The sequence below is a fragment of the Lissotriton vulgaris genome, chromosome 5 (genome assembly GCF_964263255.1).
Source record: "Lissotriton vulgaris chromosome 5, aLisVul1.2, whole genome shotgun sequence".
Lineage (NCBI taxonomy): Eukaryota > Metazoa > Chordata > Amphibia > Caudata > Salamandridae > Lissotriton > Lissotriton vulgaris.
Window position 1 is genome coordinate 1,195,658,418 of NC_141693.1, and position 25,579 is coordinate 1,195,683,996.

Consider the following 25,579-nt stretch of genomic DNA (forward strand, 5'->3'; position numbering starts at 1 on the left):
CGTCAAGGAATTAGTTCCATGAAACTGTCTGTTTCTGTGTATGTATGTGGTACTACATTAACCAATCCAAAAAGCAGCAGAGTGTGTACAGGATCAAAGGCAAGTGTAGAGGTCCCTGTAGAGTACACCATTCCCTGCATCAATATCTATATTTACAAAGGTATTGGGCTCATATTATCTGCCTCCTCTCCCCAACGATGATCCTGGGGAAGAGGTTGCAGCGGAACTGCCATTGTTGGTGGCAGTGAAGGTGGAGGAAGCTTTGCAGGAGTAATGCCTCTCACAGGGAACATTTAGTGATTAGGACCCTGACTAAGCATTGCTTAACCTGTCACTGTAGGGCGATCATCAAGGAAGCAGCCAGCATCTTGTGTAAATTACCTCACTTCTAAAAGCCCAATCCCAACTGCCTAACGCTGGAACCCTGAATGCAAGGCTGTTACGTCGAGGCATGGTAAACAACGGAGGGATTTCTAGATGACTTCCAGAATCTTTGTCCTGGAGTGTAATTTGCCTCTGCCGTTAAGAGCAAGAAATCAAAATGGATGCAGCTGACACACAGAGGGCTGCTCTGTGACAGGTCTGCTTATATCAAAACCGCCATCAGTATTCTACCAGCAACAGTTTAGTCTGTTCTACTGCCATTCACATGTTTATGTTAACAATTCTGTGTCATCTACTTTTGTTGGCTTCTAACTAGAAAGGATAAGGTCAATCTTCAATCTGGAATTTATTTGTACTGACTCTTCTTTTGGATATAACACTGATTTCAGGATTGAAACTGTCATGACACAAGCCTTATTTTGATGATGTACACAATGTCCAACATGGTTTCAGTGCACCTTGTGGCATTTTGAGGTTCCCACGGGGCTCCCCAAAGGCACATATTTAAATATTTTGAGGCAGATGGCAATGCTTGTGGCAGTTGGTTTAGAAACGAAGAAAACAGTAATCATGTATTCTTGGGTTCTGTCATTAATGTTTGCCATCACTAAATGTCATCACAAGTACTGTTCTTTTGCCATTTCTGTGGACCAATAACCTGTCAAAATGCTCTTTTTTGAGGAGTCCTAACGTTTGACAAGCTTTCCCAAGAGCACTTCACCACCACGCTCAGATTCAATAGATAACCAAGCCTACAGTCTCAAACCAAAATACGGCCTTTTTCTCACATTTATGAGAGCTAATGAATTCTGAAAAGTAAATATGATGCCAAATAAATCAATCTTTAAGAGGGCACTGAGGTGAACACCTCTGGAGGGTTCGAATCCATACAATAGAATTGTGCCATTCATAGAAGCGGCCTCACCTTAAATCTAACCAACCCCATTTAGTATTTTTTTCTTATTTTAATCATATATTTGACCACGATCCTGGATTTAAAAACAAAGTAGCATTATTATGGAAAGCATGTGAATCGGTGATCAGATTCATGCTGGAAAAGCATTGTTCTCCTCAAGACCACAAGTCAAAAACAGAAATACAGGCAGTACACAGCGAGGCATAATGAGATCATGAGGCACACACATTCAGTAACACAAATAGCCTGACTGCATGCACAAGCAGAGCCTAGAACAAGCAAGCTGCACATCACGACCGCAGCAGCGCCAGTAAAGTGCGGAATAACTCTCCCACCTGTGTGGATTCGGATATGCTCGATCAGGCGGGCAGTCCCTTTGCTGGCGTAGGTGCAGTAGCGACATTTTAGTTTCCCGTCAAACGTCCTCTCGAACCCGTCCACTAACACTCCGGAGTGCTCATCGAGGGAAACTTCAACGGACGGGTGATCCAGCCCGTTGTGATCACTGTCTGTCCCAGCTGTCAGCAGAGCAACGCAACCAAGGTTAGCAACCGAGTCGGAGGACGCAGTGCACCCTAACACCACACCACCCATTTAGAAACTGGGAACACTGGCCCAGTCAGTCTTAACATAAAGGGAACGCAATTGCATCACACTGCATGAATGCTGACAATATACACAAGGAATGCCTATTCATTTACCAGTATTTGTCTTGCCATTATCCCTCATGTATTGTGTCTCCTTTTCTTCCTTCCCTCTACTGTTTATAATTGGAAAAATGCAAATAAAGATATATTAAAAAAAAAAAGAAGAAAAAAATGGATGCTGATGATGATGGTCAAACCTGTAAAAGTCTTAGAGGGCATCACAATGCTCCACACTCTGTCAGGAAGCTAGGAATGCTACAGACAGAATCCCAACGAAGAGGAAACAATATCAGTATTGGCACTGCTAGTGCAGTGACGTCTATCCCAGAGTTAAAGAGCTTGCTCCCATCACATTGTAGTATGATTCAGGGTAGACATAGCTCTGCACATTTCCCTTCATATACACATTAACCAGTGGTTAAGCATGGAATTATCACAATCCCCTGCCTACAGCAGTTCACTTAACTAGCAGGTAGGTTGTTGAGCAGTGGATTTTAGTTGGCTGTGGCAGGCAGTAGTAGGAGGGGATGGTTCAAGTTGGAAGGAACATGACACTTTTTGCTCCCCCCCCCCCCACCCCCCTGACCTGCATCACAGACCCCTGAAATATATTGCCAGCTTTTGTAGGCTTATTAGCAGTTCCTGCTGTAATATTTGTGCCTGAATCATTCCATGATCGGGCAGTGAGTTGTTAGCAGGTAGCAGCCGCAACCCCGCTGGCTCCCATTGTAGTATTGGAACGTGCCCCCCATGCACTGCCCTTAACCAATTTTGAAGGAGCCCAACCCCAATGTACCATATGTGTTGCCATAACACACCTCCCTGCAACGGCTCCGCCTCCTTCTCACCGCTGACTGCACCAGAGATCATGTTCACATGGTGGGTCTGCTGTGTCAGGTATTCCTGGAAATCCTTCACGAAATCCAGGGACTCTGGCTTCTTCTCACCCATAGTCACCCCAGGAACAAGCTGGCAACACCCGCCGCCTTTAAAAGGAGGAAGAAAAAAAAGGTTACTGACTTGTTATTGAAATACCATGCTCACTCCTTGTAACGCCACAAGGAAGAAATATGGTCTGTATTTCAATTTCACCATACTAGAGACAAAACATGGCCTTTTGCCAAGGACAGTATGTAAAACAAAGCACTCTGTTTACAGAAATAACCTCCTGCATACTAAGGATAAACTATTTCAACAAACAATAGCTTTGCAGCTTGATGTTAGGTGCAGATTCAGATGCTTCCCCCGCCACCTGAGAGATCTGGAATAGAACTGCCGCTACGACAGCTGCTGTGACCTGCAACCAGGAACAGACCAGCCATCCACACTCATGAGGTTGGCATATTTTACAATGCACAGAGCCAGCAATACTGATGTGAAGTGTTATATAAAGGTAGGTTGTCATTACCAGACACAAGAATGTGGAGCATGGACGTGGAGAGTGTACAATAAGACCCACTGCACAGCTAACATGAATTCAGGAAGCACTTGTTACACTGAGATTGGGTGGGACATGTGAATGCACAACTAGCAAGAAGCTCTACATTTTATGCAGCTTGAATCTGATATAAGCATGGTGTACTAAGCTTTTGTGTATGTAATGGCTTTTTTTAAACACAGTGATCTGTCGGAGTACTGTTGCTAGATTACACTGTAATCACATTAATTATATAATCACACAGTCACACAATGTCAACAACGTCAACCCATGTTAGTTGCATGTGAAATATTGTCAGGATCCCAAACACCATGAACAATTCACTGCCCATGCAATGGGAAGGCATGGGCATAAATTGTGTACAATTTCAGTATATAGGAACGTATACATAGAGCCATACCTCACTAATATATCTGGGCATTCTTAAGAGAAATGTAATTGTAGGTCATCCATGGGGTAATGGGAACGGAAGATATGTTAAAGGTGGTTCAAACGGGCTCTTGGCAAAAATGATACTGCAAGAAGCTACCCAAACCAAATTTGCGGGGGTACTTGATACTTCTTTATTCCTAATGAATGTCGAATTGCCATTTGTAATACCCATTACAAGTGAAAGACCATCATTATTGAAGGTGCCAATTGGTCGATCACTTCTGATCATGTACATTCTCACTCCTGTGGCCTATGAATGTTGTCCGTGTTATAGTTCAAAATATATTTTTCTGTGTCTAGGTGAGAGATTAGGACGGAACAATAATTTTTAAAATCAAAACTGTATATCTCTTGAAACGCTACGTCTATACTCAGGGCTTTAAGTGGGATGAAAAAACTGGGGAGAGGTCTCTCAAAGGGGCGTGGCCGACATTATTAAGGGTGGGACTTAAAAACACATAAGCTAAAAATCGGTGGTTAGCATAGTGGGCCGCCCCACTTGTATTTTGCTGTTTCTGTCATTGAATCTAGATATATAATAAAAGTAACATTACACCTACAACAAGCCAGGACTATTGCTTTGTCAATGGTTGTTAGTTGCATAAGATAAATAGGCAGCAAGTATGGCTTGTATATTATATTGAAAAAGCTTCCACTTAAAGCCCTGGTGACACCACAACAATGTTGCTGCTCTTGAGTTTCAAAAAGAGAAGGGAAATCCAGAGGCAAAATGACTATTTAAAGGATTTCCCTGCCCCTAAGATGCTCACGTGGCATGACTTCATGCCCTTTCTTCTCCACTAGTGTAAAGTGAGCAGCGCACATCGATGTGCTTGCTGTCACTGCAGCCCAGAAAACAACGGACCCCCTGTTCAAGGGCACAAAACAGAGCCCGACAGAGACACGTTTCGAGGCCCCCTCTAAACAAGCATTTGCAATGCAATAGGTCTCGCATTAGGAAAGTTTGAGATATTGGTATTGTAAATGACAAATATTTTATTTATGTGTTGGTTTTGAAAATAGTGAAATTAATAGCTTTGTCATTTACAATGCCAATAGTTTTAACTTTCCCAAATGTGACACCTATAGAATTTGTAATGCAATATGTGTTGTATTTACGTGACTTAGATGTATTGATATTACAAGTAACAATGGCTTTTAATTGTTTTAAATAATTAATACTTAAATAAAAGTTATTGTAATTTATAATGGCAATAGCTTAAACTTTTGTAAATAACTTTTGTGAAGATTATGTTCAGTGTATTTTATTGTGACGAAAATCCAAGAACAGAAGTGAAATATTAACATCTTTTTGTGACATTTGTAATAAAGCTTGAAACACTGAGAGAACATATTTGAACCAGTTGTTGTTGAATAGTTGCACAAATTGATACTCTTGTGGCGCTGAGTGATGTTGTGGTGGCGACAAGTGATGCTGTGGCGTTCAGTGATGCTGTGGTAGCGCATAGTGATGTTGTGTTGCCCCTGAGTGATGCTGTAGTGGTGCTGAGTGATGCTGTGGTGGTGCTGAGTGATGCTGTGGTGGTGCGATAGATAGATAGATAGATAGATAGATAGATAGATAGATAGATAGATAGAGTGTGTGATAGATAGAGGGAGGGCGATAGATAGATAGACATATAGATAGAGTGAGGGCGATAGATTGAGTGAGGGCGATAGATAGATAGGCATATAGATAGAGTGAGGGCGATAGATAGAGAGAGGGCGATAGATAGATAGAGTGAGGGTGATAGATAGAGTGAAGGCGATAGATAGATAGACAGATAGAGTGAGGGCGATTGATAGACAGAGTGAGGGCGATAGATAGAGTGAGAGCGATAGATAGAGTTAATGTATGTGTCTTGTAAAGCGCACTGCTGCCCTGAGGCGTCGTGGCGCTGTAGACCGCTGGGGAACCCGTCCTGGCTATCCCTGTGAGATGGTCCCTACTGAGAATCTCCAAGGTGAAACCAGGCATCGCCGGCGAATGTGGGGGGCCGTTGTAGAGATGAGGCAAGCTAATGCCCAGAGTTGCCGAGTGTGATCCCTGGTTAGAGTAGGCACCGAGGCGAGAATTATCGAGTCTGCTGACCCTGGTCCACGACCCTGCCGCGTAGGGAATTTAACCCTGGTCCCGGGCCGTTCTCTGCTTCCGGGTCTGCCACCTCTAACCAGTGAGCCACACCACTCCAAGAGTGAGTGCGATAGATAGACAGATGGAGTGAGGGCGATAGATAGACATATAGATAGAGTGAGGGCGATAGATAGATAGAGAGGGCGATAGATAGAGTGAGGTCGATAGATAGATAGACATATGGATAGAGTGAGGGTGATAGATAGACATATAGAGTGAGTGTGATAGAGTGAGGGTGAAAGATAGAGGGAGGGCGATAGATAGAGTGAGGGCAATAGAGTGAGTGTGATAGATAGAGTGAGGGCGAAAGATAGCTAGAGAGAGGGCGATAAAGGGAGGGCGATAGAGTGAGTGTGATAGATAGATAGACATATAGATAGAGGGCGATAGATAGATAGAGGGCGATAGATAGATAGAGGGCGATAGATAGAGTGAGGGCGATAGATAGATAGACATATAGATGGAGTGAGTGTGATAGATAGATAGATTGAGGGCGAAAGATAGACATATGGATAGAGTGAGGGTGATAGATAGACATATAGAGTGAGTGTGATAGAGTGAGGGTGATAGATAGAGGGAGGGCGATAGAGTGAGTGTGATAGATAGAGTGAGGGCGAAAGATAGAGAGAGGGCGAAAGATAGAGGGAGGGCGATAGATAGAGGGAGGGCGATAGATAGAGGGAGGGCGATAGATAGAGGGAGGGCGATAGATAGAGGGAGGGCGATAGATAGATAGAGGGAGGGCGAAAGATAGAGTGAAGGCGATAGATAGATAGACAGATAGAGTGAGGGTGATTGATAGACAGAGTGAGGGCGATAGAAAGAGTTAATGTATGTGTCTTGTAAAGCGCACTGCTGCCCTGAGGCATCGTGGCGCTGTAGACCGCTGGGGAACACGTCCTGGCTATCCCTGTGAGATGGTCCCTACTGGGTATCTCCAAGGTGAAACCAGGCATCCCCGGCGAATGTGGGGGCCGTTGTAGAGATGAGGCAAGCTAATGCCCAGAGTTGCCGAGTGTGATCCCTGGTTAGAGTAGGCACCGAGGCGAGAATTATCGAGTCCGCTGACCCTGGTCCACGACCCTGCCGCGTCGGGAATTGAACCCTGGTCCCGGGCCGTTCTCTGCTTCCCCGTCTGCCGCCTCTAACCAGTGAGCCACACCACTCCAAGAGTGAGGGCGATAGATAGATCTATAGAGTGAGGGCGAAAGATAGATAGAGGGAGGGAGAAAGATAGATAGAGGGAGGGCGATAGAGTGAGTGCGATAGATAGACAGATGGGGTGAGGGTGATAGATAGACATATAGATAGAGTGAGGGCGATAGATAGAGAGGGCGATAGATAGAGTGAGGGCGATAGAGTGAGGGCGATAGATAGATAGACATATAGATAGAGGGCGATAGATAGATAGACATATAGATAGAGTGAGTATGATAGATAGATAGATTGAGGGCGCAAGATAGACATATGGATAGAGTGAGGGCGATAGATAGACATATAGAGTGAGTGTGATAGAGTGAGGGCGAAAGATACATAGAGGGAGGGCGATAGATATAGGGAGGGCGATAGATAGATAGACATAGATAGAGTGAGTGTGATAGACAGAGAGGGTGAAAGATAGAGGGAGGGCGATAGAGTGAGGGCGATAGATAGAGTGAGGGCGATAGATAGATAGGCATATAGATAGAGGGCGATAGATAGATAGACATATAGATAGAGTGAGTATGATAGATAGATAGATTGAGGGCGAAAGATAGACATATGGATAGAGTGAGGGCGATAGACATATAGAGTGAGTGTGATAGAGTGAGGGCGAAAGATACATAGAGGGAGGGCGATAGATATAGGGAGGGCGATAGATAGATAGACATAGATAGAGTGAGTGTGATAGACAGAGAGGGTGAAAGATAGAGGGAGGGCGATAGAGTGAGGGCGATAGATAGAGTGAGGGCGATAGATAGATAGGCATATAGATAGAGTGAGTGTGATAGATAGAGGGCGAAAGATAGATAGAGAGAGGGCGATAGAGGGAGGGCGATAGATAGAGTGAGGGCGATAGATAGAGTGAAGGCGATAGATAGACAGATAGAGTGAGGGTGATTGATAGATAGAGTGAGGGCGATCGATAGATATATGGATAGAGTGAGGGCGATAGATAAAGTGATGGCGATCGATAGAGTGATGGCGATAGATCTAGATAGAGTGAGGAAGAGAGATGGATAGACATATAGCTAGAGTGAGGGCGATAGATAGAGTGAGGGCGATAGACATATAGATAGAGTGAGGGCGATAGAGTGAGTGCAATAGATAGACAAATGGAGTGAGGGAGATAGATAGATAGACATATAGATAGAGTGAGGGCGATAGACCTAGATAGAGTGAGGAAGAGAGATAGATAGACATATAGATAGAGTGAGGGCGATAGATAGAGTGAGGGTGATCGACATATAGATAGAGTGAGGGCGATAGACCTAGATAGAGTGAGGAAGAGAGATAGATAGAGTGAGGGCAATAGACAGAGTGAGGGCGATAGATAGAGTGAGGGCGATAGATAGTGAGGGCGATAGATAGATAGAGTGAGGGCGATAGATAGATAGAGTGAGGGCGATAGATAGAGTGAGGGCGATAGATAGAGTGAGGGCGATAGATAGTGAGGGCGATAGATAGATAGAGTGAGGGCGATAGATAGATAGAGTGAGGGCGATAGATAGATAGAGTGAGGGCGATAGATAGATAGAGTGAGGGCGATCGATAGATAGATCGATAGACTGAGGGGTGATAGATAGAGTGAGGCCGATAGATAAATAGATAGGGGGTTGTGTGTGAGGTTGTGTGGGGGGGTTGTGTGTGGGGTTGTGTGTGGGGGTTGTGTGTGTGTGTGTGTGTGGGGTTGTGTGTGGGGGGTTGTGTGTGTGGAGTTGTATATGTGTGTGGGGTTGTGAGTGTGGGGGGGTGTGTGGGGGTGTGAGTGTGTGCGGGTGTGTGTGTGTGTGTGGGGTGGTGTGTGGGGTGTGTGTGTGGGGGGATGTGGCGTGTGTGGGGGTTGTGTGCATGTGTGGGGTTGTGTGCGTGCGTGGGGTTGTGTGCGTGCGTGGGGTTGTGTGCGTGCGTGGGGTTGTGTGTGTCTGTGGGGTTGTGTGGGGGGTGGTTGGGTATGTGGGAGGGTCTGGGTGTGTGGGAGGGTCTGTGTGTGTGTGTGGGTTGTTGTGTGGGGTTTTGTGTGGTTGTGTGTGTGGGGTGTGTGTGTGGGGTGTGTGTGTGGGGTGTGTGTGTGGGGTGTGTGTGTGGGGTGTGTGTGGGGGGTGTGTGTGGGGGGTGTGTGTGGGGGGTGTGTGTGGGGGGGTGTGGGGGTGTGTGTGTGTGTGTGGGGGTGTGTGTGGGAGGGTGTGTGTGTGGAGGGTGTGTCTGTGGGGTGTTGTGTGTGTGGGGTTGTGTGTGTGGGGTTGTGTGTGTGTGGGGTCGTGTGTGTGGGGTTGTGTGTGTGTGGGTTTGTGTGTGTGTGGGTTTGTGTGTGTGGGGTTGGGACTGGCTGTGCCAGCCAGGGAACCAAACAGAGCCCGATGGAGCAACCATTTCGAGGCCTCCTTTAAAAAATACTGCCGGTGAGCACTGGTGAGACCCGGCCCACTTAAAGCCCTGAGCATGGTGTGTAATATCTCTGCTTCCATTCAAAATACAATGATGCATTTTCTTGCATGTAATTTCCTGTTCTTTTCCACTTCTTCAGAATTCTCAAGTGTCCCAGTTCTATGCGTAACTCGCCCAGCTAAATTCGTTATCGTTGCATGCTGGGATTTGTGGTCGTAGTTAACCAGATGTTACATGTCCTAGATATCAAAGGAAATACAAGAATGAATGAGGTACTCACTCCTAAAACTGGAAAGCTCAAGAGCTTTAGAAACTTCCTTAGTTTCAGTTTAAGAGAACTTCGATCTGTCCGGAGCTTTTAAAAAAAAAAATAGACAAATAAGGAGAGTGTAACTTTGCCACACATGCCTGTCAGCTAACAGTAAGTCATATGACCTGTTCTCTGCTTTTCCTGTTCAGTGCAGACATGGCTTCCGAGGTGCTGTGTGTGGTTTTGCTGTATTCGCTGTGCCTAGGTGTGTTTGCCTTAAGGTATAAACAGCAGCTTGTTAGCATACCTTCCCAAGGGGTAGAGGAGCTATGATTTGAGCAGAAACTTGATAATTTTGATGGAGCTGAAAGTAGAGTTTGGAAACAGGCAAGTAAACGCGTGTAAACATGTTATTTTTATTTCCTGAGCTGCTGAAAATGAAATTTAACAAAATTAGTTGAATCTTTGAAATAAGTGTTTCCAAAGCGTAAATCTTACTGTTACGATGCGTACTGTACTGCTAATTGGAGGACAACTTAATTAAGTTCAGAGATGGAGCATTTAGGAAAGAGAACGTTGTCTGAAAGAAACGCCAAATTAAATATTTTAAAAACATTTAGTTTTTAACAATCTCCCGATAATGAAGAAACTTATTTTAAAATGGGTACTTCCTCCTCTGCACTTTAGAAATGCAATGTTCTGTTTATTGAAAATGATGAAAGGTGAAACGCTGACACAAATATAATTCAATAACCAAAATATTCTCCTGTTGCTTGCCTGCTGTGTTTTGCATGAAACAGCTGGCCGTGTTGTCTCCTTCCCTTTACCATGTGAGCATTCCAGTTCTTCCAAAGAGATGTGAGGAAGTAACCAAAAGAATGACCAGGCCAGCCACAGCGCCTTCAGTGCATAAAAAAAGTATGTTCATTGTGAAACTGAGCGAAATTGGAGTGGGCCAGAGACGTGGCTAAGAAAAAAAAAATGCTGCAGCTATTTTGTGTGATGTACCTTTATGGCAGGGAACAAGACCTTAATCGTGAAAAGCTCTCTCAAAGAAAACAAGCTCTTGGCATTGCATGGCGGGGAGCGGATTCCTTGTGTTTAAGAGCTTGCAGGAGTAGCGGCTCCTTTAAAAAGCGCTCGGCATTGCGTGGCGGGGAAGCGGATTCCTATGAAGTCTGATGCCGAGGCTCACTGGTGTGTTATGTGCACGCGCCCGGCTCACATGCACTGTAGGCAATCCGCCTTTGGGTGTATTTTTCAGAGCCCTTACTTTATATCTCGCCAAGCATCCCTAACGGGATTGCTTAGGCGAGACCTAAAAACTGCCGGTACTCAGCACCGGTAAGACACAGCCCACTTAAATCCCTGCCTATAATGCAGACAATGCTTGAGCAACACGAGTTCCAATTTTTAACGAAAATATAAATGTGAACGCATATGTGAAAGGTCCTCATTAACCAGGTGAGTTACAAGCCGCCTTAGCCGTGCTGTGTCACTAGCATCTTCAAGAGTATTTTCGGGTCGACTCCCAACAATAACAACGATCTTCTAAACGAAAGGACCCCGGGACCCTCGGGTCTTTGTTAGCCTTAGGGATCATTACAGTTAGGGCATCTCGCACAGACGGAGGTAATTCACCCCAACGCCTAGTCTCCAGCGACGTCTTCAGTAGGAGGGATAAGTAGAGTAGGCCTAATGATAGTTCTCCGGGAGTACCCCAGGGTCAGGGCATCTAACGCACGCCATATCATGTATGGCTGCCGACACTTCCTCCACTCGTACCTCCCCCTCCAATTAGTTCCTCTGGGCTACCGTAAGCCTGGGACCAGCAACCTGGTCCAAGAAGGCCATCGTTTCACCTAGCGAATCAGATGCGGGCTCCCCGTACACTCCTGCCAGGTGTTCCCTCAAAAAGGAATTTATCCCACATTGGCCCGCAGCAATGGTTCCGTCTGGATCATTCAGTGGGGGTGGTCTTCCCTTTTAAGCAGCTAGACCAACAGCTTGCATGATCTGTCCCCCTACCTGTGAAGCCACTATCCATACTCCCAGGGCTTTAAGGGGGCAGGGTCTCATCCGTGCTGAGCACCGGCAGCTTTTTTAAAGGGGGCCTCAAAACGAGTCTCTATTGGGCTCTGTTTTGGGCCCTGGCACATGTGGCCAGTTTTTTTCCGGACTGCAGTGACAGAAGGCACATTGATGTGCGCGTGCTCAGACTGCTCACTTCTCACTAGTGGAGAAATTACGGCATGACGTCATGCCAGGTAAGTGTTATAGGGGAAGGGAAATCCTTTCAATAGAGTCATTTTCTCTCTGGATTTCCCTTCTCGAAACTCAGCAGCAGCAACATCGTCCTAGTGTCACCGGGGCTTTAAGTGGAAGCTTTTTCAGTATCATAAACAAGCCATAGTTGCTGCTTATTTATCCTATGCAACTAACAACCATTGACAACGCCAACAGTCCTGACTTGTAGGTATGATGTTACTTGTATCATACATCTGGATGCAGTGACAGAAACCGCAAAATACAAGTTGGGGGGCACACTATGCTAAGCGCATATTTGTAGTGTGTGTTTTAAGTTACGCCCTTTTTTATAATGGCCACGACCCTTTGAGACCCCCCCCAACAATTTTTTTTTATCCCACGTAATGCCCTGCTTACTCCCACCTCGTGTGGCAGTCCAGTCTAACCCAGAGCTCCGGTATTCTACCCTGAGCATCAAGCGGCTCCGTGCTCTTATCTGTTGCGTCACATGTGCATTGCTGTAAACCGGTCAACTCATGTTTCTCTTCAGCAGGTCCTGCTCTAATCGATGCCTAGTGGCAGTTCCAGTAGAGGTCAGTGGCGAGCAGTGGCGAGCAGCACGGCTAACGGCCAGAGGACGCCACACACCGCGCTGAGAGGAACCCCGGCGCGCTCTCCTCCCGAGAAAAGGTCCAGAGGACGAGGGGCCCGAGCAGCCCGAGCCGAGAGGGCTGAGAGATCGGGCCGAGAGAGCTCCAAGGAGGTAGGAGGTGGCTGCGGCTACGTGGGAAGCTGCGGGGTCCGCGGGAGACCAAGGAAGAGGGAAGAAAGAATAAAGACGGTGACGGTGATCAGGGGAACGCTCACCTTCCTTTTCTTACCTGCTGCCTGCCTGCCTACCCGCCGCGGCCCCGGCGGTCGGGAGTAGGAGTAGGTGTAGGCTGGAAGAGCAGGTGCAGGCATAAGCGGGCGTGGGCTCCCCCCCACCCCCCGGTCTATCAGCTTTGCTCAGCTTTGTCCCGCAGCTTGTAACCCTTAGCTTTGCCCCGCAGCTGTTTAGCGGATCGTCTTGGTTGGACAGTAAACCCCCTGGGGACCCCCCCTTGGGGATACTGGAAGCAGTCATCACCGAGCCTCGCTGACCAATTAAGCCCCTGGACAGAGGGAGTGCGGGCTGTGGGCTAGCGGCAGCAGGTAGTGTGAGCGCTGGTAAGGGAATAGCGCTGTAATAACAACACTCCTGCACACACTCCCAAAACGACGTCTTGTCAGCAGGTCAGTGGCAGCAGGCAGTGTGAGTGCAGGAAGCAGAAGCAGAGGAGAAGCGCTGTGATAACAGCACTCCTGCACATACCCCAAACGCCGCTTCCCTCACCTCAACCACCACCAATCACTGCCATAAAAACAGCAGGCTAGCGGCCGCAGGTAGTGTGAGCGCTGGAAGCAGAACCAGAAGAGAAGCGCTGTGACAACAACACTCCTGCATACACTTCAAACGCCGCTTCGCTAATCTCAACCACCGCCACGTAATCAGCGCAAACGACAACGGCGACAAGCCCTAAACAGCCAAAACAGAAACAAGGCATGCAGGCCAGATAGGGACCGAGAGTACCAGTGTCGACAAAGGCACAGGCCGCCACTGATTCTTGCAAGTATTCCAGCCAGCACTCGAACCAGTGGCGAGAAAACACGAGAAACAAGAAAAACAACAACTAAACTACAAAACAATAAAGCAAACCACCCGGGTCCAATTGAGTGGAAAGATGAGATTGGGGAGGCCGAGAGTAAACCCACCAAGAAACATCAGGAAGAAGGCCAAGGCCAAGACCAAATCGCCTGCCCACACCCAGCCAGTCGACCAACCCCCCAATCTAATATCCCCCACCTACTCAATCTTTGGAACAGCGAAACCCTCTGGGAAATTCACATTCATGAAGGACCCGATGTCAGTAATCTACTCAATGCCGACAACCCCAAACGGCTTACAGAAGCCAATGACTCCAAATATCTGTAGTATAATGATGGAGAAAAAGGAACCGTCGATAGCCCAACCAGACCAACTAGTCATACCCACAACATCGAACGGAACAGAGCAGGCTCACAACTGCACGGAACAAGCTTATGAGTCAACGAAACGCACAATGCAATGTCATGCCCTAGTTCACAGGGACAACAACACGCACGAACCAGTAACAGGAACCGACGCAGAGAAAAAAATCGCAACATCGCGAGACTCAAACACAGCACTGGAAATCTCGCTTGAAGGTCGCATACGTAATGTAACATCAAAAAACCAGGAACCTAATTCTGTCGCGCCTAATAACCAGCGACCAGTTAGTAAAAGGGACAATCCTTTTAAAATTCATCTGAGCGACCCAGCAGACAAGGTTCACCCCAACAATCATTCAACCCCCAGAACGGTTCCACGCTCAAACGAAAATCAAAAACTGAGGACAGCTAACACAACAGACTCAAATCAGGCATGGAACCCCGAAACATCCACAATAGCCAACAACGACAAGTCCACAAGGCACAGGGGTTGTCCGCACACTAACATAACTGGAAGTGAAACGGAGCAACCCACCATAAACGACAAATCACTGCTTGCTGCACTGGAGGATTCGGTAATAACGATTCACGACACACAGTCAGCAAACTTACCCATTTCACCAATTACAGGTCCTCTGAGCACCAGCCAGGCAATGACCCTCAGTGGAACAAAACCGGACAAGAACTGACACAAGAAAATGCACTACTTACACAAGCAAGCAACCGCGGCAAGGACAACTCAAAGTCAGAGTCCATATTAGAAATTTCAAGTACCTTAACACCAGACATAGCAATCATCGAAAGAAATCCCAACACCAAACAGTTAACCCACGAATCAAAACACACAACATTATCAAGTGGTCAGACCGACCCGGAACCGGCTACTATTCATAACAAAGAATATAGCAAACAATTAGAAGTTGAAATAGACGTAAAAAGCAACCTAGAATCCATATTCACGCTACACCAGGCGCTGGGTCACATACTGGAAACATCGATAAAAACCTTAAACATGCTGTTGGACAAACTAGACGTACAAATATACTTAATCGGCACAATAGCGGAACACATAGCTGGCATAAATAAAAAACTTGACGCAATGGCAGGCACATTTAACTTCCTAACAGAACAAGTCTGCTTAAGCAAGCCAATGCCCTCCTGCACTTGTCATCCCATATTGGAAAAACTTCAGGACTTGCCACTTATTCTGAAGGACATCCTGCAGGAATGCAAGCAGACCAACTTAACCGCCGCCTGTATTCAACTGAGTGACGATTTGATTTCCTTCGATCACAAAGAGATCCAAGCAAGCCACGAATGCAAGCCCAAGAACATAGAGGCAGCCAACACAGCTGTCCCCTGCCAACAGCTGATAGAAGGAAATGACAAACGCATCAATCAGACCTTTACCATAACCAACCACTCAGAAAAGTTAAATCCAAAACCTGACATCGGCGTGATTAACCAGCGGAGCAGCACTAAACCTCCTACTACCGACCAACCCCCTGACCTTGACTTCGGCACAAGACTCACCAAACGTCAGAAAAAAAGGGCTAGAAAAAATAAAAACCAACGTCCCAGGCAGGAATTTAACCATAGGCAGAGGGCCCCAAACTTCCCCATCTTGGACCAAGCCAAAGCAAAAATCAGGAGTGCCAAAATTACTGACTCACCCCGGACGACAACGCCGAAAGACAAAAATACCATGGATCAGAGGATGTCAGTAACAACTGAGGCACACGCCGTGAGAATAGACCCCCAAAACAGGTACCCTCAAATAAATTCGGCAAACAGAACACCACACCCAGCAGGAGTTACCCCGCCAAAAGCCTTGGGTACAGGGAACTCCCCGGGCACAGATCTCTGTGACTTAACGGGATCAAACGTCATTACTGACCAAGAAGACACTCTTGATGGTCAGTCCAACAAGCCACCCGTAACTAATCTACCCGTATCGGGTAAACCCGAATCATTCCCCAAACAGATCCCAAGCTCACAGAACAAGCACAATCAGTTCACAACAATTGAGAAAGAACCAACTAGCGATAAGTTCGGAAAACACATGCCCAACAGAGAAGTTGCAAAAAAGATAGCCACTAATGACACAGCACCTCCAATTTTAATCACCATTTGCAGTGTGGCCACAGATCCCGACAGATAAGTGGCAACAAATTCGACTAGGAATAACCTTGACCTCATTAAAGTAACCTTCCCAACTTACAAAAAGTGTGCAAACCCGGAAACAAGTAGGGAAGTCGGGGAAAGTCGCCGCTCGGTGAATCTGGTCAACGTAAACGACCGCTTACCAGCAACAAGGCATGCGACAAGCTCAGAACACGAAGAAAAGCCATTAAGCATTCCACACATTAAGTTCATCCCCTTCTGGAAACTGCCACGCCGTCAACGTGAAAGATTCTGGAAGCCACAATCGAATGATCCAACGCCAAATCGTCAGAATTTGTGACAATCCACCAATGGACAAGGAGGACGCCCCCAATGTGGGGAAACTTCTTTTCATTCCTGAATATGAGCAACAAGGCCTGCAAGACTACCTAAACCGTGGGAACATACTTCGCTTAACATCAGCCATCCCCAGCCTTGGTTATCTTACTTCAGCTGACCTCCTGTCGGTTGAGTTTATAACCACGAACGACGAGTCAAAGAAAGAGTGCACAGTCACGACATGGAGGGAGACCGGAATAGCGACCCACATCCTCTCAGAAACGGCCAAATTTAAGGAATGGAGAATTCTTTTGAAGGAAATGGTCAAGCCAGCATATCCGTCTCCGCTCCTAAGAAGGCACACCAAGAGTGCAAACTTAGTACTGAGGAACCAACCAGCGCGCTCGGTCCTTCAAGGAGCCAGGGGAGCCCAAATCTCAGTCAATGAGCACCCACAGCCGCAACTGTCACTCTCAAATTGAACGCCCGACATATCAGTCAACACTGAAAGCCACGTCATAAAAATCCTCTCCTGGAACATTGCGGGTGCTAAAGAGGTTGTGAACAAAAACGGCAAAGCCGCCGCTTGGGACCCATACGCAATAATAGCGTTACAGGAAACGTGGCTAACTGATCCAATCGACATACCAGGTAGTTTGTGTTATCACGTAAGTGCGACTCGCTTACAGCGTTTTGGGTGAGCCCGTGGGGGCCTTTCCGTCTATATATCAACAGCTCTAAAGATCAGAACAACACAACTTCTTGACTCAACTACGGACATGCAAATTCTAAAATTAGAGAGCATAACAATGGTCACTACCAAAACCCTGATCTTATTAAATATATACGCAAACCCAAAAAAATCTCCCAAAAAAATACTGTTCCAACGTATTACTTCTGTGATCTCAAACACGCGTTTGGAACATCCAGACTGGGAGATAATTCTCACGGTGACTTCAATTCAAACCTTCTGCAAGAACCGGAGGACGAGGTCAACATCAATGCCGCAAATGAAATCTGGAATGTTTCGCCGCAGGTGATCCCCCAGGGAAGGAAGAACGACAAGGAGGGCCAACAACTCATGTGGGACCTTGAAAACCTAGGCCTAAGAGCATTAAACGGAATAACCAATCAAGACAACCCCCCTTCCATGACTTACGTAGGCCACAACTCCTGCTCTGTACTGGACTACACATTTGTCACACTTATACGAATACAAGACTTCCACATCATCTGCTCCTTGGACAGCGACCATTCTAAACAACACTTTGAGATCATGACGGACATACCGAAATACGCATCTGCTCCTATGCTATCAGGTAATGTCACAACCATCAACCTGAGGCGGCTTAAGTGGACAAGTGAATCTCTCCCTCGGATAGCAAACAACGCCAAAAACTTATTAGAAGAGGTCCTGACAGAGAACGCCTTGAGCCCAGACACCTGGAACAACTACTTGAAGCAACTTCCAAGGACAAACTTAACCAATAAAACAAGAATTCCTTTTAAACCTAACATCGTACTCAATAGATCAGTACTACTATTAAAAAGGCATCTGAACAAACTAACACACCAAGCACGTGGCCAAACCCAACACGCCAGTGTCTGGGCAGCAGTACGCAAGACCTGGACCCAATATAAGAAATTAATATGGATCGAGAAACAAAATCTCCAAAATGAGTTCTGGTCCAAACTACTGCACAATATAAAGAGAGGGGACTCGCGGGCCTTCTGGCTACAAGTTAACTCCGTAAATCGGACAGCCCACCCAACAAGCATGGCCTGCATAACTGAGTCTGAATGGTCCAAACATATAACGGACACATTCTCAATCAACAACTCGAGCAGAGCCACCCCCCTGAATATGGGAACAACAGAAAACCACGAGCGGGACGACACCGCCCGAGCTCACCAAGGGAACTGCGCAAAGGCTTCCGGAGCAACCGCACCATGCCTCAGGCAAGTTGACGTACAAAGCATTTAAAAAATAATCGGAAAAAGTCGACAAGACAGCGCCCCAGGCCCAAACGGCGTTCCGCAAGCCATCTACATGGAGGACCCACAGTACTGGGCTAGCAAATTTAACCTACTGTTTCGATCGGTAACCAACACAGGCGGCATCCCCGAGAGCTGGAGGGGGGCGATCATAACTCCCATTTACAAAGGAGGAGACCGTCTGATCGCCGTCCTTGACGCAGAATCCAAATACTACGCTTCATTGATACTAGCAGATCTGATCGAATGGTCTGAAACGAAATTTAAAATACCACTGAACCAGACCGGATTTCGCCGCGGCATGGGAACAATGACGAATGCCATGGCCCTATGCCTGATCGCCGAGAAAAGTCTACAGAATTCCCAGGAGCTTTACGCGTGTTTCGTGGACTTCAAGGCGGCTTTTGACCGTGTCAACAGGCAAACGCTATGGGCAAAACTAAAACATCAGGGCCTACCGGATTCAATTCTCTTGCCCATCATCAACCTACATACCGGAATATGGATGCAAATAAAAATCGACAACGGGCGCCACTTGACCAGGAAGATCTACACCGTCGATGGACTAAAGCAAGGCTGCGTCTTGGCTCCACACTTATTTAACTTATTTCTGAGTGATCTGACAGAAAGCTTAGACAAGGTCAATGCACACCCTCCCAGGCTAGGCACCCTTCGTCTAACGCACTTATCATACGCGGACGACGTGGTACTGTTGAGCCAGACAAGAATCGGCCTTCAACGCCTGCTACACGACCTGTTCAGCTACACAAAAAGGAACCTGCTAACAATAAACATCAGGAAAACAAAGACATTGCTCATAACACGACGTCGCAAAAATCAGCCAACCTTCCGAATAAATAATGATCATCTGGAAGCCATAAATAGCTACAAATACCTGGGGGTCCACCTAGATAAGCGCCTAAACTTCCAAGAGCACTTTAAAGTCGTAGAAAACAAGGGGGCCACCCTACTGCATGCCTTTCGCAGACTGGCAATAGAGCTAAAGGGTCCTCTCGTATCCCCTCTGCTAATTGCAATAAAAGCAGAATTACTGCCCACAATAGCATACGGCAGCGTTTTGCACCACGGGAAAAGCGCCACCCTCCTGGACAAAATATAAACCAAAGTCTACAAACAAGTTTTTGCGCTACCAAATAGTTCCACGCCAGCGCAAGTTAGACTTGAATTCGGACTACAATCTCAAGTTTTACTGAAAAAATACGAAGCCATCAAATTCTGGTACAATGTCTGGAGGAACAAGGAGAACATAATGAACGTCGCACTCTGGGACGCAATCAAGACTAGCCCGAACTCTGACTATTCTAAGTACCTAAAACTTTCACTAGAGGCAACCGAGCTGGGAACCTTGCTGGAAACAAAACTGCCAGTTCCTTTGTTTAACCAGGTGGTTAAAAGGATTGCTAAGAAACACTCGTTCCTCATTGACAAAACAACTTTTAGCACCCGAACCCACGCCTGGATGACAATTAAATCGTACACAAGGCCTGCCCCAGCACCTTACCTAGACACCGCATTCTCGTTGACATTTAAACATAAATTCCTCCATTTACGGCTGGGCATTCTGCCCACAAAACTAGATCAACCTAAATGGCGACCGCAAGAAACATCAGAATGCGATCTTTGTGGTGCAGGTAAACAAGACATTATACACATTGTTTGCATCTGTCCTGCCATGCATCAAGGTCGGCAGCACTGGCTTAAAGACAAATTTAACGAGGAAGGAGTCTGCACCTGTCGATCCGCGATAGTCCAGATTCTATGTTCAGCGGACCCTCAACTGATCTGCCGATCAGTAAAATTTCTGGACAGTTTTGTGAAAAAAACGAGGCCCACAGCCATAGGCCCGATCCTCGTTGAGACCTAAGAACACCAATTGAAAGACAAATTTGTGCCCCAGCAATGTTCACTGAAACCAGTGACAGCCTGTTTGTGACATAGTTTTCATGTTCGTCTTTTAAATTCTCTTCCCCTCCCCTTTTCCTATTTATTATTCCTTCCTCATTTCCTAATAGTTGTTTTAAATGCCGCCGAATGTTACACATTTTAATGGTTTTAATTAACCGAGCAATAAAGAATTTACTTTCTTACTTACTTAGTGGCCACCACCTTTTCGGCACCTCACAAAGTACCTCAAACTCCAGCTGGAATCAACATACCCCTATAAATTTAGTCCTGCAGCTTAGTACTTGTCAAAGTTGTTGAAAATGCATCTCCCTTATTTGTAACTCTCCCTTTCCTTGTCTACAATACTTGGTATATTGTCTACCGCACAGGGAGCAAGATCACCAGAGTCCTACCAGGACTCTACCTTTCGCTATATCTACTGGGCGTGGCATGCCTAGTCAGACATTTGTTTTGATCTGCATAGTCAATATACTCGGACACTTTTAGTTTGATTTCAGCTAACGTAGCTGAGTTAGATGTGTTATGCCATTCACATTCCAGTGTGCCAATGTTGCACTCCAACAGTTTTAGCTGGTGGCAAATAGATTTTAGTATTCTGTGACATTTAGAAATAGAATGCCTCATAATGACCACCCTAAATGCATTCCAAATCGTACCCTTGTCAACCAATGAACCATAATTTATTTTAGAGCATTCCAGTTTATCTCGGCAACAGAACATATTTCAGGGTACCTTGGGACATACACCTGGCGGGGCGGCAACCCTGGCTTCCCGGGATGTCAAGCAGTAGCAGAACTGGCAAGGGATCAGAAAGGTTGTGTCCCAGGTGGTCCACCTCAGTGGTCCACATGCTAACATCAGCAAACACACACCACAAATCAAGTTTGGACGACGTGGCATGTATCAAGGAAATAAATGGACCTTAGCATGTTTCCCCATGTCTAGTACATCAGATTTATATTAATGTGTAATCTTGTACAATGGATATAAAATTTGAGGGTGCACACTATAGTAATGTGGTGCCCTTGCAAGACACTGTGCACAATGATGCATTGGCCTTCCGAGTCTGACACTACATATGTAACAAAACTGTCTCCTGTCATATCAGAAGTGCCACGCCCCTAGAGTACGCAAACTATGAGGAAAAATAGAGGTGCAAACACATTTTGCATAGCGTTGGATTTCAGATAGGTGTGTGAGAAGGTTTACTTGAAATAGGGCTACTACCATATTGTGTTGTACCAAGTCTGCCCAGAACCGTCTTAGTCTTGCAAGGGTTGTTAAGTTCTCTGACATTCCATGTGAGGCATCTCAGGTTGGCATCAGCCTACATGGGGTGGGTGATGCGTGGGAACACAAAAGTGTACGTTGATGTGCATATTCCTGCAATGAGAGCTCTTCACAGAACTCTGTGGGGGTGCAATCAACTTTTATCATGGGTGTACATGGCTCATTTAGTAGTTCCAGCTGGAGATACTTCCCCTCCCCACCCACAATGGCTTACCCCAACTGGCCAGTAATCTACAGCCATTCCACTCAGAAACCTATCCCAAAAAATAAACCCAGCTTTGAAGCAGGTAACCCCTAACTACCAAACATCTGTCGACATGTGGGTATTTTCTATGGGAGGTGATTGGAACATCCACAAAAACCTCCGAACTGGCGGATGTGGTCAGGGAGATTGGGTTAAGTCACTATTGGTGAAACTGTCTCGGGACAAGGATCTATCTAGTTGTTAAGCATCCAAAGGCGTTAGAAGCAAAGAGCTCAGCAGTTCCTAGTAAAGTCATGAAACAAGTCTCAAGGGTTTGGCTGCTGCAATATGCAGCCATTTAATTTTTTTTGTCATCTGGATCCGAAACCTGTGTCTTGTTGCGTCGTTTAGGGAGGGTTTTCAAGTACACCAATGCCACTTTGGCATTGAAGACTTTTTGTTGGCCTTCATGGTCAATTCATAAGTGTGCTGTGTATAGCACAGCATAGTTTATCCCTGCCTTTTGTAGCTGTTGTTTAATGGGAGGCACTCCCTTCGTGGCGAATGTACGGCAATCGTAAAATCTGGAGAAAAAGGCGATGCCATTAGCTTGGTAGTTAAGCTCTTTTTTTATCTCTGGTAAACCTGAGCACTGTATTGCGTTCCCTGTAATTTAGGAGCTTTAGAATGGCGGGGCACAGATGGAAAACCGATGGATGCCACTTCACCAAAGTTCAGTGCGCCCGCTCCATCACAAGCAGACTGAAAAGGTTGCGAGCTTCAAACAGTGACACCAACATCTTTTACACAGAGAGCTTCATTTAGCCATTTTTTGTGAACTCCAGGATCCCAATAATGAGCACGTTGTTGTGGTGCAATCGCTCTTCAAGGTCTCCATTTTTAGCTTGGAGCACCGTCAGTACTTTTTCGATATTCAAGCATTTGGCGGAGACTTGCTTTAGATCATTCTTTAAGTCAGAGATCCGCTAGTACGCTGTGGCAATGTGGCTGACTTGCTTATCTAGTTTGGCTGATACTGGGTCAATACTTACTGCATGGCTCATAGCAGTGATATTAAGTCTGTTTCACCTGGAGTCTTGTCGGCTATCTCAGACCTCAGATTTTCCCCCATGGTGCTGAAGCTTGAGGTTTGGTGGATCTTTTGCCTCAAATATGAGACAGGACAGGCTCTGACCAGAAATACACATAATGCGAACGGTCACACCCTCTGCAGGGTTCAGGGGATGGGCGGGCAGAGCGACGCTCAGTTGTTTATGGCACCAAGTGATTTCAGTCGCCCTGCATACAGGAGGGGGGCAAGGGATACTCTTGGTTTCTCTTCACAGTCCCAGGTGGCCACCAGCGCAGCTATTAACCACCATAGTTTTGTCTCTAATTCAGGAGCCTGGTTTTACATTGGTAACAGCGAGTGTTGGTTTCTGGCCCCCTCACATTAAAGTGCAGCCGTCTTGCCCTGGGGTCTCTAACGACCCCTTCAATAAGCTGATACTAAAAGTTAACATATTACAGGTATGAGCTACACTGAATCTTTTAATTGTTATTAAAAATAATAAACATTTCAATGAGAATTATTTTACTAAGGCAATGACCAGTCCGTGTTTCCTTGGTTTGTAAATTATATGCTTTTATCTGTAGCGATAGTGGGTACACACATTTTGTTTCACATTATTGGCCCATATCTCTTACTAGCCTCAGTAGCTCTATATTGGATTACAGCAAGGATTGTGGTGGAATGTTTGTGGATGCTCTTTCTTTTGTGCTGTATTTTTTAACTAGCCCTAGAGTCACCCCTCTTCTTTAGGCAGAGATAAAAAAGTATGTTAGCACCAAAACATTATCAATCATTGGCAGAGGCAATAAATTACAAGCACCCACAAGCTCTGATTTATGGACATAAATCTGTATCTATCTGATAACAACTGAAAGGCATTGCAGCACTATGCACTGCCTTTCAACTCGACGGCAAAAACATAGCCAACAAGTAAATGGAAGGGTAGCTAAGTCTTGAGCAGAAGTGGACTGTCAATGCATTGCGATGTACAGTTCTTTAAAGAGGTGCATCTCTAGCTCTTTTCTAAATCAGAGTTGGGTTGGGGCAGTCTTATGGGTAAAGGAATTTTGTCCTAGATTCTTGATACAAAGATGAAGAAGGTCTTTTGCCTTGGTATTCAGTATTTTGTATCTCTTCGTCTCTAGCCTCCTGGTGTCTTGACTGTAGGAGTGCTCCAAAGGTCTGAGCTGATCATCCAGGACGTGATGACTTTGTAAACAGAGAGGCCAGTTTTGGAGATGGCAATTTCTTTATGAGTCACACATAAAGCAAATGATGCCTAGGACACTAGTAGCAGAATCTATTGTAATCGGTGAGATAGCTCAATTGTCTCCCCCTATGACAAATATATTATCTTGAACAAGATCAATTTTTGTATTTGTTTTTGTGAAGTTTCCCACCCCCATAGAGAGAACACTAAATACAGATTTTCTTATTTGTTTTTTACTTTAATTGAAAAAGAATTGGATTGGGGCTTGTGTAATTTGTACGCCCATTTAAAACGAATGAACAAAGAAACATATATATTTACACCTCACTTTTTACATAAAAATATACAAACACATATATATACATTGATCCAAAGGTATATCCTTATTCAAATATTGTAGCCCAATTTTCTTTCCAAAAGGATGCTCGCTGTATGTACAGACTCAGCATTCCTCTAAAGTAAGCTCCACCAGACCTAACACAAAGAGTATAAATAGTCCATTTCTTTTTATGCCTATCTTCAATTCTTTTACTCCTTGCAAACAATGTTTTTTACAGCTTAAGGTACTTTGGCTGGGGTCTTCTTTAAACAAAATGTCGACGCGTTTCAGCCCTCATAGCACTGCCTCATCAGGACTCGGGCTAATAACCAATTCCGTCTAAGGGATCAGAAAATCATGTATAACTATACATCCAATATTGAATAAATATGTTCAAAAAGTCAGGGGTCTATATTCAAAAATTACATATATACACGTCCAGTTACTCAAATACCTAGAAGTGGTCAGACTAGAAATAAACCCTTAGTGAAATTACTACAAAGCATGTATAGACACCGTGCTGTTCATCCTTAAAACACCTTTCTAAATATATTTTAAAAGTGAGTGAACAGAAACACCCTGTGTAGTGTTAGTAAAGAAAACTATCAGTAGAACGCCACCTTTGTGCACCAAAGGTCAAACTGTGAAAATAAACCTAATTACCGTTATTTAAATGCCTTCAAATATGAATATATCCTTTTTTTAAAATGTTCGGACATAACCTTAGCGTGCAATTGAGTTCTAATGTTTTTCTTTTTTAATTGTTTCAACTTTTCTATTTTGTCCAAATTAGTAGTTTGTGCAATAACTTGATTACCACTTAGAAGTGATGGTGTCTTTAGTAGAATAGCATCACTTTCATCAGAACTATAACTTACTGTTACTGGTTCTGACATTGCATAGAGATATTGTAATGATTTAAATTGAGACTAAAACAGTCAACAAATTCTAAGAATTAATAAACAAATATATACAGAAATTATATTCAAAACGGTATATAAGTCCCTGACCGTAAACATATATCACATATAAAACAAGCAAATCTCAGACATATAT

At 45.3% G+C, this 25,579-nt stretch overlaps 1 protein-coding gene across 7 annotated transcripts in view; it reads right to left on the reverse strand.

Annotated features, from left to right (window-relative positions):
• The window catches only part of IKZF5 (IKAROS family zinc finger 5), a 140,500-nt gene that overhangs the window by 25,517 nt on the left and 89,404 nt on the right, over positions 1 to 25,579 (reverse strand). For 6 of the 7 annotated variants that reach the window (XM_086922987.1, XM_086922985.1, XM_086922989.1 and 3 more), the window contains 2 exons: positions 2,766 to 2,933; positions 1,636 to 1,818 (listed from right to left, as the gene is read on the reverse strand). In XM_086922987.1, the coding sequence (XP_086779113.1) occupies positions 1,636 to 1,818; positions 2,766 to 2,898 (316 nt within the window). In that variant the 5' untranslated portion in view covers positions 2,899 to 2,933. The remainder of the gene's footprint in view (positions 1 to 1,635; positions 1,819 to 2,765; positions 2,934 to 25,579) is intronic. The other variant, XM_086922991.1, reaches the window with a different exon arrangement.